Below are 13,787 nucleotides of genomic sequence, written 5' to 3' on the forward strand. Positions count from 1 at the left end.
TTCTCTTCACAGCAATAGAACAGTGACTAAGACAATAACCAACCACTTTCCAATTGGATTTAAGTCCTGCTCCACAAGACAAAACGAACGCCTGGCACCATTATCAGGCTACAGCTAGACAGGTCATAGGCCCTAGGAGAGAACTTACTAGTAGTAGTCTGCTAAATAGACAGTATTAAACTCTCCTACTGACTTACTGCTATACCCATAAACCAATGCATCTCTCAGTCTTCATCTGAGAAGCTTCTCTTTATGGTACATGGTGATTAACACAGATTCATAACTGACCAAAGTACAGAGAATAAGAGACTGCAAAATGTTCGGCCCTGAAGGGAACATATATAACATACATGCACTTGAATACACGCACTCACACACGCACATGTGCACACGCACACACACACACATATATACACATACACGGCTTAGAGATCATTACAGAAGAGGAGGTAGAAAGAATTTAAGAGCCAGAGGTAGTAGATGACCCTAAGGAAACAGTGTCTTCTGGACACATCTGGGCAGCTGTACATATGAACTCACAGCAATTGCAACAGTATGCACAAAACTTGTGCAAGCCCAAGACAGACCAAATCCTAACATGGAGAGAGGAGGGAGTAGTCACACAATCCCACTACTAACTGTAGTGATATTGGCAATTGTTGCTAGCAGAGGGAGAGACAGTTTTCTCTAAGAGAGTAGTCCCTAGTCAGGCAACTATGCTCCAGTGGGAGACAACACATCCAAGAGTATTTAAGCAACATAAATTGGTCTTGAGGGGGCAGAGGAGGGAGATGCAAAGCCGGGGGAGGTGGGGGAGGTCTGGGAAGAGCTTGGGGACAGAGGAAGAAAAGAAGAAAGGAGGAGGAAGAAGAAACTTCAGAAAATATCTAGTTTAAGGATTCCATTTGCAGGTAAAAGAACTAAACCTAGAGAGGAGTGTGATTCTAAATAGTAACGACTTTGGGACCAGCATTTGAGCCCTAAAATGTTCTAGTTAATTAATTCTAAAAATACATGCTAAGTGTGATAAGATTTCAATAGTTAACAATTTGCCATTCACTTACCTATTTAAGAACAACAAAAAAAGTCACTGAATGCTATTAACTAGATATGTTACTTAGAAGAAAGGCTTTGCTCCACAAGAAATTCCCACTAGCAAGAGTATAACGAGAAACAACAAAAGCAGTAATTACAATGTATGTTTGATGTTGCTTCTGAAAGAGAAATATGGGGAGCCAGACTGACCTACCACCTTCTCAAAGGTCCCAATGAAAGGACAGAAGAGCTTTAGTCTTATGTCCTTGCCCAGGAGTGGACTTGGTAAGGCCAGTTTAGGAACGAATTGGGCTGGAGCTAGTGCCTTGAAAGAATCAGAGTTGTGGTTTCTGGGGACCTGACTTTTGCACTGGGCTGTGGTTATCAGTTCTCAGGCAGCTCTATATGAGGTATCCCATTTTCTCTTTGCCACCACTGTCTGACTTAGGTCTTTGCTGACCTTAGCCATTTCCCCCTGCAAATAGTATATATGATGGTATATTTTTTAATAAACTTGCTTGGCATAAATCAACTTATACAAGACTTTCTGCCCCAGCTGCTGCTTTTGTCTTATTTCCCATCTCTTGTCCTCCCACTGAACTCAAAGTTCAGGGCTGGTATTCTTGCTGGTTTGGGTTAAGTGGAGCCCAACATGGGGCTTGAATCCAGAACCCTGAGATTTAAAAGTCTCATGCTCTACTGACTGAGCTATCCCGGCTCCTATCTTTTTGTTTGTGAGTCTAGCCCTTATCATGGCTGAGCCATGCTCCAGCACTAGACACTCAAGTCCATAGTTAGACAAGGACACAGGGCTAGAGTTCCCTTTTCCTTTCATCAGAGCCTGAGAAAGTCTTGGTCACTCTGGCTCCCCACGGAAAAACAAGCCACCAGGATACAGTATAGTATCTTTGGTCCTCTCAATGAACATTCACGAATCCACTTCCTCATTCACTTTACAGAGAGATAATAGACAGACAGACAGACAGACAGACAGACAGACAGACAGACAGATTTTAATAGGAGAGCAAAATACAAAGCAAATGTAGTCTTTGGGCCAACAAGATCTCTAAGTAGGTAAAAGTTCTTGGTGCAAAGCCTGACAACATGAGTGTAGATGCCCCTGGAGACCAAGAGGGGCATGGGATTCCATGGAGCTGGAATTACAGGTTGTTGAGAGCCACCTGATGTAAATGCTGGGGGCCACTTGATGTAGGTGCTGGGAACCAAACTCTGGTCCTCTAGAAGAGCAGCAGGTGCTCTTAACCTTTGAGCTACCTCTCCAGCCCCTAGAGTCTAAATTTCTTAATAGATTGAGTGCTCTTAGTTACTTCTAGTTATGCGAAAGGCACAAGTTTCTTCAGTGAAAAGTGGACACCTTACATGATGTGAGGCAAAGATTGGTACATATATTGACAGTGTATACCAAGACTGATGGAGATGCTGCCTTCACATGCATTATCCACTATAGTATCCACTACAGGCTCAACCTGCTTATTGAAATGTGAGCTGCTACTGTGGAACACATCAAATATACCATTGATATCAGTAAACTACTTGTTAATATATGTGTGGAATTCCAGATGTCATGGACACCTGCATAATTTTAACTTAGAAGACTGCATAGTAACCACATAAGTCAACACAAAAGACCTATGCTACTCAGTAAGGTACACTTCTCCTGACTGATCCTGCTTTGCTCTGATCACTAAATTAACCCATATAAGTTGAACTATATACCTAGTGTTCTTCACTATCATTATGACTGAATTCTCAAGAATGAACTTGCTTGCTCTGCACAAATAGCTGTTATATTGTGTTCAGTTTGTATTATAAACTTCTTAAATATAAGGCTTTGTATTTCTCTTCACATCACAACTAGAATATACTAGATTCTCAGAATATTGCCATCTAATGAACACTGAGTATGCTTATACACTGATTATGATTCCAGGAACACCTGCAAAAAAACAGACCCATGGGGAATAAATAAAGGACTTTTATTATAAATTTTGACAATGCAATGCCCACTTAGTTAAATTTTAGTATGCTCTAGTTGTTAAAGTTTTATTCATGTGCAGTATTTTGTATTGATTACTTGAAAGGCAGGATTGCTGCTATTACTTTGAAAGGTACTTTGTCTTTCAGGTCTTACAAATACCATGTAGACATTTTTCTCATTTTACTTACAGAAGTTTAAATTGAAAAAAATTGAGTTATTTGTTTAAAATTGCTATACAAATAAATTGCAAATGGGCCATGAGACCAAAATAAGCTATATATATCATGAAAAATAAACTGTACATATCATTACACATGCAAGTAAAAATAACTAAATCTTTAAAAAGAAATATAGTCTCCAGACTTTATGCCCCTCTAAAATTTTTTCCTAAGGTTCACATACTATAAATTGCATAAACATTTTTATTATTTATATTATACTAAGAAAAAAAACAAATGCTAAAATGAAATAGATAACAGAGAATACATACTATGAAATGTGTTTATTTTTCCTTTACATGATTCCACACAAAAATATTTTGTTGAGAATGAAATAATTTTTAATCTCTGGACAAAAACGATACTCTCAGTGGCACAGAGAGGACTGGAATGCAGTGTGGTATGCTTAGCATGTGTGAGGCCCTGGCTTCAATCCTCAGCTCTCCCCTGCTCCCTCACCAAAAATAAATTCAGGATATGCTGTAAGTTTGATTTTTAAATACATTTAGATGTGGATCTTACAGTTATTTTAACACTCAGACATTCTAGAGTACAACGTGGAAACACAAGTATGTGGTGACTGCTGGATATTCTAAAGGGACAAAGAGCTTTTTTAAAAGCAATTAAGCCTTTCTCTAATATTAACCCTAATCTCTATTCTCCCTTATATACTACAATGTTGTTGTCAGTTTCATAAACTTTTACTTTGTAAAGAACTCCTGTAGGAAGAAGTTTCTGGAGGCTTTCCCAGATATAGACAGCTACATTTTCTGTTGTGCTGAAGAAAAAAAAGGAAAGAAGTTCAAAATACAAATAATGAACAAAATTTCATTTTCATATATAGAGAAAACAGGAATTCCAGTAACATCTACCACTGCATCAATATTTTAGAAATAACATGATAATCACATAGAATGTTAACTTGTTTCATTTCTCCTGCTCAAGGAGAGACAGTGACACACACCTTACAACACCTGCAAAGTAGGGCACATCCAGATCCAGGTTCTTGTGATCAAGTGGCTTCATGATGGCCTCCTACAGACAGGAGAGAGGACACCACTGAGTGTTTATAACTCAGCAACAAAGGGTTCCTTCCCTCAAGTCTCAGAGTCTCACTCTCTCATTTAGTCAAGACTCAACATTGGGAAGCAGTCCGACAATGCTGTGAAACAAAGTTAGGCCCAGCTCCCTGTAATGACTGTGTATTCTTGCTCCTGATGCAGAGGGAAGAAACCACAAAAACAGAGTTCCTGGGACTTCCTAGAAACAGAGCCCTTGTGATTCACACACAGTTCAGGTTAGCACTTCTAAAAAGTTACTAGAAACTCTTTTATACAGTACCCTGTGCCATTAAGGCCTGATCTAAAATGATGGACATTCTCTAAATTTCTGTCCCAAAGAATAATTTAACAATAAGCTTCTGTCTTAGAAGAAAAAAAAAAAAACATTTCCCTATCACTCCCTGATGTTTACATATATTGACATAATGTTTCTTCTTGTCATTAGTAAAGATTGTAATTGCCTTATTCTTTCCAAATTTTTATCATTAGCTCTTCTACAAAAGTTTAAGCATATGTGAAACAAACTAATTTCCTACCTGGTCTGAAGGTACCTAATAACTCGTTTTCTTAAACAGAACTGGAGTCATACAAAAAGAGTGATTCCTAAATCAACTTCTAAACCACTTGATTTTTAAAAATAAATCAAATGAAGAGATGTGAATACCAAGAAAATAAATATCTTTACTCTATCTTGGACCCCAATTCTGGCCCCAACTTCTCCACTGCAGTTTCTACAGGACTCTAACTTCACTCTATGGCCACAGGAAGCCACTTTTACTGGTGGGAATGTGTAATAATTTAGGAAACCAAAGAAGGAAGAAAACCCCAAGCTCTACCTAAGTATTCAATCCTTGACCTCTGAGGCTTCTTGTGCTGTTGTCTTATAGTGCACAGTACTAATGTGCCCCTATAATGCAAAGCCCCTGTCTTTAGAAGTTCTCTAAACTAATAAGCACAGAGCTATTCACTCATTCATTCATTCACTCACTCATTCACTCATTCAGTCCCTTATTCCTTTACTCAATACTTTTGACCACTTAGTATTCTTTACCTCCTAGAAAAGACAATGCATATGTTCTATGGACTGTCTCATTCATTCATCTTTGTATTTCCAATAATTAGCTTTTTAAAAATGATGTAAAGAAACAAATTTGTTGAATATATGAACAATATGAGAGAGTAATTATTAGTAACATTGTTTTATAAAATATGTTAACCTTGAGAATAAAAAGTCAGCCAAAACGAAGAACTAAGCAAGTAGGTTGAAGTGGTGGGAAAATGGAAACTAGGGGAAAAAAATCTCAAGTTTGTGAACAAGAATGACCACATAACCTGGGGCAATAAAGTTAACTGTCTAGCATCTCTTAGCTTTAATCTATGGAATAAGAAATTGGTATAAATAATCTCTAAAATCTCTTGCAACACAAGAAAGAATCTTATGATAATACAATCAAGAAGTCTTTTACTGATTATATTCTGATGTGTTATCTCTATCATGAATTGCCTTAACTTAGCATAAAGCCACAGTTGTCAAGTAAGTGTAGTCTTGGGGCTGCAGAGATGGTTCAAGATGGCAAAGAGCCCTTGATGCTTAGGTTGAGTTTCCAGAACCCACATGGAACAGCTCACAACTACCTGTCACTTCAGCTTACACAGATCCAAGGCTTCCGGCCTCTACAGTGGCCTGCACTTGTATATTTATGGAGCTAGGACTCTTTCATTCATCTTTGAATTTACAATACTGAAGCTTTAAAAACTGATTCACAAAATTAACAATAAATCTTAAAAAAAGAAAAAGAGGCTGGGCATATGCCTTTAATCCCAACACCCAGGAGGCAGAGACAGCTGGATCTCTGTGAGTTTGAGGTCAGTCTGGTCTACAAGAGCAAGTTCCAGGATAGCCAGGAGAAACTCTGTCTTGAAAAAAATCATTTAAAAAAGTGTGGTATTTAAGAAATTTTATAATCAAAGGTACAACTATCGAAAGCTTCAAAGAAAAAGGCTATGTTATGAAAGAAGGGAAGATTTGATAAAAAGAAAAAATGAGTCTCTGCCAATGAAAAGTAGGAGATGAGCATGTGACATTTCTCTCCATCACTACAACACAACTCAAACTACTTCCTATTAAGACCTTAGAAGACCAATAAGCAGTTGCTACAAACCTTCTCCAATCTCCCACCTACCCCAACTCATAGTCATGGCATCTCAAGAGATAAAGCAAACAGGGGGTACTAAAAATTATACTAAGGGGGTGTCACATAATAAGTGCCCAATATGACATTACCTCCATGTATTCTTTGAGGTCAGTCAAATTCATAACCATTCCTGTAACAGGATCAACCTAAGGAAGAAAAAAGGGTGTCTATCATTCTAGTAGGCTCTCTGTATTTATGATTTCACAAAGCTGGGGGGTGGCTCATGCCTGAAATCTCAGCACATGTAAAACAGAAGCAGGAGGATCTGGAGTTCAAAGCCTTTCTTGGATACACAATAAGTTCAAGCCCAGCCTAGTAGGCTACATGCGATCCTGTCTCAAAAGTAAAATAACTTTGCAAGTTATTAAAGGCTGTACAACTTGCAGATTGTGCCCACATTTTCTTTATCAGAGGGACACTTAGTGTTCTGGGTGCTGAAGCACCAGGTACTCCCAGCACCCTTTTCACTGGATGGATCTCCTGCCCATCCATATATAACAGAGAGGCCTGGCATGGCAGCAGCTCACCACACTGAAAGGCCAGCAATGAAGCAACTGAAACACAAGCTTTCAACACAGATTTCACCACAGTGTCTGGAAGATGGCCCAGCAATCTGAACAAATCCACACACCATTTCCAGCACGTACCTCTCCATGTACTGTCACCACAACTAGGGGAAAGAGAACAAAAATACCAACAAAGAAAGTATGACTTTCAACAGATCAGCATATACGCACAAGTCAGCAACATAAATTGTTAGACCTCGGCCCCCCAGGCTATACTTCAATTTTTCTCCAAATATCTATTCTTTTTGTTAAAATCTTTTTATCAATCAATGCAAGACAAAGCCCAGAGGAGTTTAGCAGGAACTTTGGCTGAGAGGAGGAAATGAGCCAAATCCCAAAAGGTGTGAATTCTGCTTGTAAGGGTGAGGTCCTTGGGAGGAGGGAGATCGGAAAAGTGGAAGATGTATGTGTGTGTCCAATCCCTCTGCAGGCAAAAGTGCTTATCTTCTACTTTCCAGGATGTGTCCTCAGCTCACAGAAATGCTTTGTTGAAAAATAGCAGGTGCTCATGAAGAGCATTTGAAAACTTGGTTGGTGCCTTCCTCCATAAAAGAACGACTTTTATACTTTTGTATTCCCTTGCCACACAAACACTACTGGAGAGTCCATGGTAAGTACACTGAGGTTAGGAGGCATCTCAGACAAAAGAAGAGTCAGGAACTAAACCAGAAATCGTGACCTCCCAAAGTCTTATGTAACCCTAACTCAAGGCACACTACTACATTCTAGGGCTTAGGTATCATGATTTGAGGCACCAGGCATGTCTCAAAGAAGAATGTCCCTTTTCCTCCCACAAACTACTGTCTTAGAATACTGCCTGCAAAATTTTATATATAAACTATTTTCTGCCACACAGTACATCCCTAAGCAACAGACCCTTTTCATTTGGTCATTTTTTTACTCAAAATAAAATTTTTTAGTTATTTTGCTATGAAGGGTTTTTAATTTTAAATTTTAACTGATACAATAAAAATATTTTTAAAATCTACATATAAAGGGATATTATTTGGTGTCTCAATCCATATATACATAGTTTGATGTTTAAATCAAGTTAAACATTATGTTTCCTCAAACAGTCATTATAATCAAATTTTAACATTAGTTTCAGCCTAGCCTAATTAAAAGGAAACAGCTAACAGCAGTTTTATTAAGCATTCAAATGTCAAAGAAAATGCTTTAAATCATTTTGGTTGCTGTTGTTTTTTACTATCTTTAACAGAGTAGACAACTCTGAGGCAAACCATACACTTACCCATCCAAGACAATAGCTCTTTGTCTTGAATTTCCACTGGAGGGCTCAAAGCACTGACATTGTCCACAAGGCTTCTCATTCATGACCCCTGTACCTACATTACACACACTTCATTCTTACAGACAGGTTAGAAGTCACTGTGCTCTTCCCTCACCTTTATAGTTGTGTCCATGGCCATTCGGATTGTTGCATTTCCCAAACACTTTCAAGTTCTCTTCATCACTCAGAGATGGGCTGACGAAAGAAAGACAGAAGGTCACTGTGAGCCAGGAAGACATCCACATTCCTCTGTTAGCTTTGCTCTGGCTTTTGAGAACTCTACAACTTAACTTCACGTTAGATGATCAACCAAAGAGATCACTTGAATTTCACTATCTATCCACCTTTCCATCAAGAACCAATGCACACTCCCTAACGAACAAAGTACCACATAAAATTATCAAAAACTTTGATTTCAACTCACCTATTTCACAGCAAGAATCCAACAAATCCTCTCAGTCAGCCCTTGCTCTCTGCTTTCTCTCTCTCTTTTGGCAAGGTCTCCTGTATCCTAGGCTGGCCTCAAAGTCACCATGTAACTTAGCATGGCTTTGAACTTCTGATTCTCTTGCCTCTGCCTCACAAGTGCTGGGACCTGGTAACACATACTGACTTGTGCAGGGCAGGGGATGGAGCCCTGGGCTCACACTAGACAAGCACTCTACCCACTGAGTTACATACCACTTCCAATTTTCAATTCAAGGAACACTGAGTATTAGCTATGGGATAAGAGCAGAACAAAGCAGGGAGTAACGATGATAAACAGGAGAGATACTTGTCCCCCCAGCAGCTTAAAAACCGAATTTCTCCTGGAAAACAATGACCCCAGGCTCTTCTTTTAACAAGCTCACTCTTCTCTGTCTCAACTATTGCCTAGTGGAAACCTTACCAGTATGTTCAGGGACACTCAAATCAGGTGAAACTTCAAAATTATTTCCAATAGCTGTCATTCCAGACAGAAAACAATGTACTCAATGAATTTGTGTATCTATCCCAACTCAGCCAACTCCTTATCTTCTGCACCCTTACTAACCTCATGCTTAAGCTTCCCACTATAAAAATCGTTTTGAGGGGCTGGAGATGGCTTAGCAGTTAAGAGTGCTTACTGCTATCGAAGAGGACCAAGGTTCAGCTCCCAGTGCCCACATGACAGTTCGCAACTACCTATAACTCCAGTTCCAAGGAATCTGATGCCCTCTTTTGGCTTCCAGAGGCTCCTTCATGTAAGCTGTTCACATAACACACAAGCACACACAAACACAATTTTAAAAAAAATTAAATTCTTTAAGATCTTTCTTATCCCATTGACTTTCTCCTTCTGCTTACACTTACCAAGCACTACAGTTCACAAGGCTTTGCAGAAAATTATCTCACTGTACAAAACATGGCCACCATTTTAAACTCTACATACCGGGCAGTGACAAGTATTTGGTATTCCCTTCAATATACCCGTCTCCTAGCACGGAACAAAGCATTGTCCATTAAGGAGTGGAAGGGTGCTGTTAGAAATGACTGTTCTCTCTCACAGACAAGGAAATGGAGGTTCAGAGAGTAGACCTTCTAGTGAGCAGAGAAGCTCCCTTCAAAACGAAACTCAGGTGCGGAGTTGGGTATGTGGGATTCAATTCCCGACCGTGCTGTTTCGCTTTATTTTATTTTTTAAAAGGGTCGCGGGGAGCTACCATGTGTTGCACCCGATAGCAACATGCTCCTGTCACTGTGCCTTCAGGATGCTCTGGGTGAGTGGCAGGACTCTGAACTTGGGGCAGCCCCCAGGGGACCTCTCCAGAGTGGAGCCTGCGGGATCAGAGCTCTACCGCCCTCTCCCGGGTGAGGCCCAGTACTGCGGCTCCGTACCTTCACCATTTCCTCTTCCGCCCGCCCCAGATCGGCTCAAACCCACGCGTGTGGCCACGCCCCCGAGGACGTAGCGGGAAAAGCCCGGCACTTGCGGTGACACACGTGGTCACACCCCACCTGTGCAGCCGGTGGCTCGCACTGAAGGACACGAGGCGTGACAGTCGCGCACGGCGGCGAAAGCCACCCGCCACGCTCATGTCTTCAGGCCAGCTATCCGGGAGCGACCAGCGCTTCCGGCTTCCCCGGCCGAGGCCAACACCTCCCTCCGCGGCTGCGCAGTGCAAGCTCGGCCCTCCCCGCCGGAAGCGCTCCTCCGGGGTGGTTTCGGCGCTTGGTGCACGTCAGTCCGCATGGATGCAGTCTCTTGCACCTCCTGCTGTTCAGTCTTTGCTAGACAATCAGAAATACCCTGGAGCAGTGAGTGGATGGGAGCCAGAGGCCTGGATTTTTAAATTGCCCACGATCGTTGTGTCTTCCCCTTTCACTACATTTGTGATAGCTCTGGGTTAGAATTGGAAAAGGCCAGTGGCTGGGCACCCTTATCAGATGCGCTCCAGCCCAGTACCACGTTGAGAGTGTCCTTAAAGGAAACCCTAGCCAAGGATAACAGCGCATTGTCCTCCGAATTACTCTGGTGTCTGAGCCCGGAGGATTGATTTTAGGAGTTCCGGTCTACTCTAGGCAGCATAGTAAAACAGTAGCTCAAGTGGAAAATAAAGGAAAACGTTTGACACTACAATTGGCAGGTGAGAGAATGTCATGCAACGACCTTCTCAAACCAGACTCAGGCCTGAAAACAGAGTCACCCTTCAGAACCCTCCCTCAGCCTTAAGGAACAGCCAGTCCTGGTTTTAGATCGATGGTTTTCAGTGCTTAGAAATGAAAAGGGCATTAAGGTGTATCTTTGTCTCAGAAGATCAGCGTCTACTAAATGCTGTCAGAGAATCAGATGCAACATATATCTGTAATTCTCGCACTGGGGCTTGAGACAGGAGGATGGTGAGCTCAAAGTCTATCTCAAAAGAATAAAATCCTGTAACTAATCCAAATGGACACCTTTGGCAAGGCAGCCCCCACAGCCATCAACCATCCACTCATCAAATTAAAAACTTAAATTTAAAAAGTGTTTACCTAAGATCTAAATACCAAATGCCTTAAGTATCAGTCACCTGAACCTCAGAACAACAAAATGGTCCCTGTCCTCTGAAAGTTCAGTTTAATGGGGAGTCAAACAAGTAATATGACAAGGGAAAGGTTACTAATTATCTCAGAGGGTAAAAGAAAGCTTCTGAGAACAAATTGTTCTGAGCTGGGTTTTATGGAGTCCAACAGATCGGTAAATAATAAATTCCAGGAGGAAATAGTTTAAGCAAATGAAATGTGGAAGTGTGGCTTGCTTAAGGCATAATGACAAATTCTTGGCTACCTTGGCATGCAAGAAAGAAACTATACTGGAAATATTGACTGCAGACCAATTAGTTGAAGCATTATGAGTGTTCGTTTTCTTCTTCTTCTTCTACATATAGAGGAAAAGAGGCCCCACCTTTTTATTCCCCTCTAATTCCTCTCCAAGAGAAAGGAATTTCCAACTGCTTGAATAACATTTTCCTGTACAACTGAGTCCTGCTTGTTCAGATAGTGGTGGCTTACTCTCTGGAGCTATGCATACAGGAAAATGAAAGAAGAAAACTCAAAGCCCAAGCTCTCCACCTCACCAGTCCTGGCTGTCTTCCATTCTGTTGTGGCTGTGGAAAGCTAAGCCAGGAGCAGGCCCTCTCATTCTTCCTTTCCTCTACTTGTACACCAACCATCACATGCATACTGAGATGAAGTAAAGGTCCTTATGCAGAAGAATGGGGTCTTCAGATCTGTGTGCTTCCCAGAAGTCAGAGACCCCATCAACCTGCACATCTAGGTAGGATATATTAACCCTCCATGTTTAATCTGTGGAAATGCAAGAATGCTTCCTCATCCCACCCCCCAGACTTGTGTGACCATCAAGGGACTTACCCTCTCCAGGTTCTTGGCTTCCACACCCCCACATCTGCTCTCTTAGCTCTGTCTACCTGCCTTTCATAAAACCTCACATGGGACATAGCCCTTATTAGTTACTGTCATGTGGTGCAAACCTCTACACAGGGCATTTATATATAAGGAACACTTCGCTGGGGAGGAAAGAGTTAATGGGGTTTGAAATAACCCCTACAGAAATTGAAAGAAGAAACTGGCATTCCATGAATCTAACTGTAAGTAAACAGGTGTGCAGATCACATCTTGAAGGACGTCTTCAGGAAGAGTTAACAGGCAGAAGGATCCTGGGCAGTATGACTGATTTAAGATTAAAGCTCAGCCACAGGGCAACTGAAGGAAAATGGAACAATGCATTCTGAGGGCATGCGGTTTACTGAGAGCTTAGAAATGTGAAGATTGTATGGTCTCTATTGCCACCTGCTGCCCAATTAAATAAAAAACCTTCTGACTGTCATCAATCTCTGGGAAATTATCTATCTGGAGATTTGAATAAATGACACACTTAGCAATGTCCCTCAAAACCACCACCTCTGAAGACTGAGCTGGGAACGAGATGGGGATGGTAGTGGGTGGTCTGTAAGAGAAAAACTGAAGTGAACTGACATAGCATCTGCTATAGACATCAGAGAAATATCCAGTCCAGAGGACACCAAACACGACAGCACTCAATTGTAACAGATAGACTGTGACCTGTTACAGACTTGGAGACAGCAAGGTGCTGGTCTAGATTCTAAGCCAGCAGTTCTCAACTTGTGGGTTGTGACCCCTTTGGACTGAATGACCTTTTCACAGGGGTCACCTAAGACCACTGGAAAACACAGGTATGTATGTTATGGTTTATAACAGTAGCAAAATGACAGTTATGAAGTAGTCATAACATGCGGAACTGTATTAAAGGGTTGAAGCATTAGGGAGGTTAAGAACCACTGCTCTAAGTCTACTATCCTTGACTATTTGTATTTCTTCTCCCAGGGCCTCTGATCACTCATGTGGTAGTGGTAATGACCTAATTTTATTCTTTTTGTGTGTATTCTTTTTTCAAAAACTCTCTCTCTCCTCTCTCTCTCTCTCTCTCTCTCTCTCTCTCTGTGTGTGTGTGTGTGTGTGTGTGTGTGTGTTACCTTTGTGGAGTTGATTATCTCCCTCTATCTTTACATGGGTTGCAGGAACCAAACCCATGTCACCAGGCTTGCACTGCAAGCACCTTTACCTGCTGAGCCATCTTGCCAGCCCCTTTTCATATATTCTTTTAGCTAGAGAAAAGCATGTTCAATAAGTGTAGACTATCTTAAAAATATCCCCCAAGGCTTACAAGATGGCTCAGTGGGTAAATGTGCTTAATGAATGACCCTGATGACCTGAATTTGATCCACAATCCTCAACAGGCCAGATGCAAAGTCTTGTGCCCATAATCCCAGCACTTGGATGTGGAGATGGAAAAACAGAGGATGGTGGTTTGGCCAGAAGTTCCCAGGTGGAAGGAGAGAACCCACTGTAGATAGCTGTCCTCTGACCTCCCTAAGCAGGTCTG

At 41.2% G+C, this 13,787-nt stretch overlaps 1 protein-coding gene across 6 annotated transcripts; it reads right to left on the reverse strand.

Moving 5' to 3' along the window:
* Positions 1 to 3,014: 3,014 nt before the first annotated feature.
* Positions 3,015 to 10,500, reverse strand: Pts (6-pyruvoyltetrahydropterin synthase). Of its 6 annotated transcripts, XM_027412122.2 has the most exons (6): positions 10,343 to 10,500; positions 8,481 to 8,560; positions 7,156 to 7,178; positions 6,598 to 6,654; positions 4,217 to 4,287; positions 3,015 to 4,030 (listed from the first exon to the last, which is right to left on the reverse strand). In XM_027412122.2, exons 1-6 carry the CDS (start codon positions 10,420 to 10,422, stop codon positions 3,907 to 3,909), a joined length of 435 nt encoding a protein of 144 aa, XP_027267923.1. In that variant the 5' UTR covers positions 10,423 to 10,500; the 3' UTR covers positions 3,015 to 3,906. The 6 variants fall into 6 exon arrangements, with proteins under 6 accessions (XP_027267923.1, XP_027267924.1, XP_027267925.1 ...); XM_027412123.2 differs by lacking the exon at positions 7,156 to 7,178 and having other exon boundaries at positions 10,343 to 10,481; XM_027412124.2 differs by lacking the exon at positions 7,156 to 7,178 and having other exon boundaries at positions 10,223 to 10,361.
* Positions 10,501 to 13,787: the final 3,287 nt, after the last annotated feature.

Source organism: Cricetulus griseus, chromosome 4, assembly GCF_003668045.3.
Source record: "Cricetulus griseus strain 17A/GY chromosome 4, alternate assembly CriGri-PICRH-1.0, whole genome shotgun sequence".
NCBI lineage: Eukaryota > Metazoa > Chordata > Mammalia > Rodentia > Cricetidae > Cricetulus > Cricetulus griseus.

Excerpts from the sequence above, each read along its gene's own strand:
- Pts (XM_027412122.2), bottom strand. The coding sequence starts at position 10,422 with ATGAGCGTGGCGGGTGGCTTTCGCCGCCGTGCGCGACTGTCACGCCTC. Across the intron at positions 7,179-8,480 it reads CCATGGACACAACTATAAAG|TTGTGGTGACAGTACATGGA; the intron begins GTGAGGGAAGAG and ends TCTTTCCCCTAG. Across the intron at positions 4,288-6,597 it reads ACCTCAAAGAATACATGGAG|GAGGCCATCATGAAGCCACT; the intron begins GTAATGTCATAT and ends TCCTGTCTGTAG.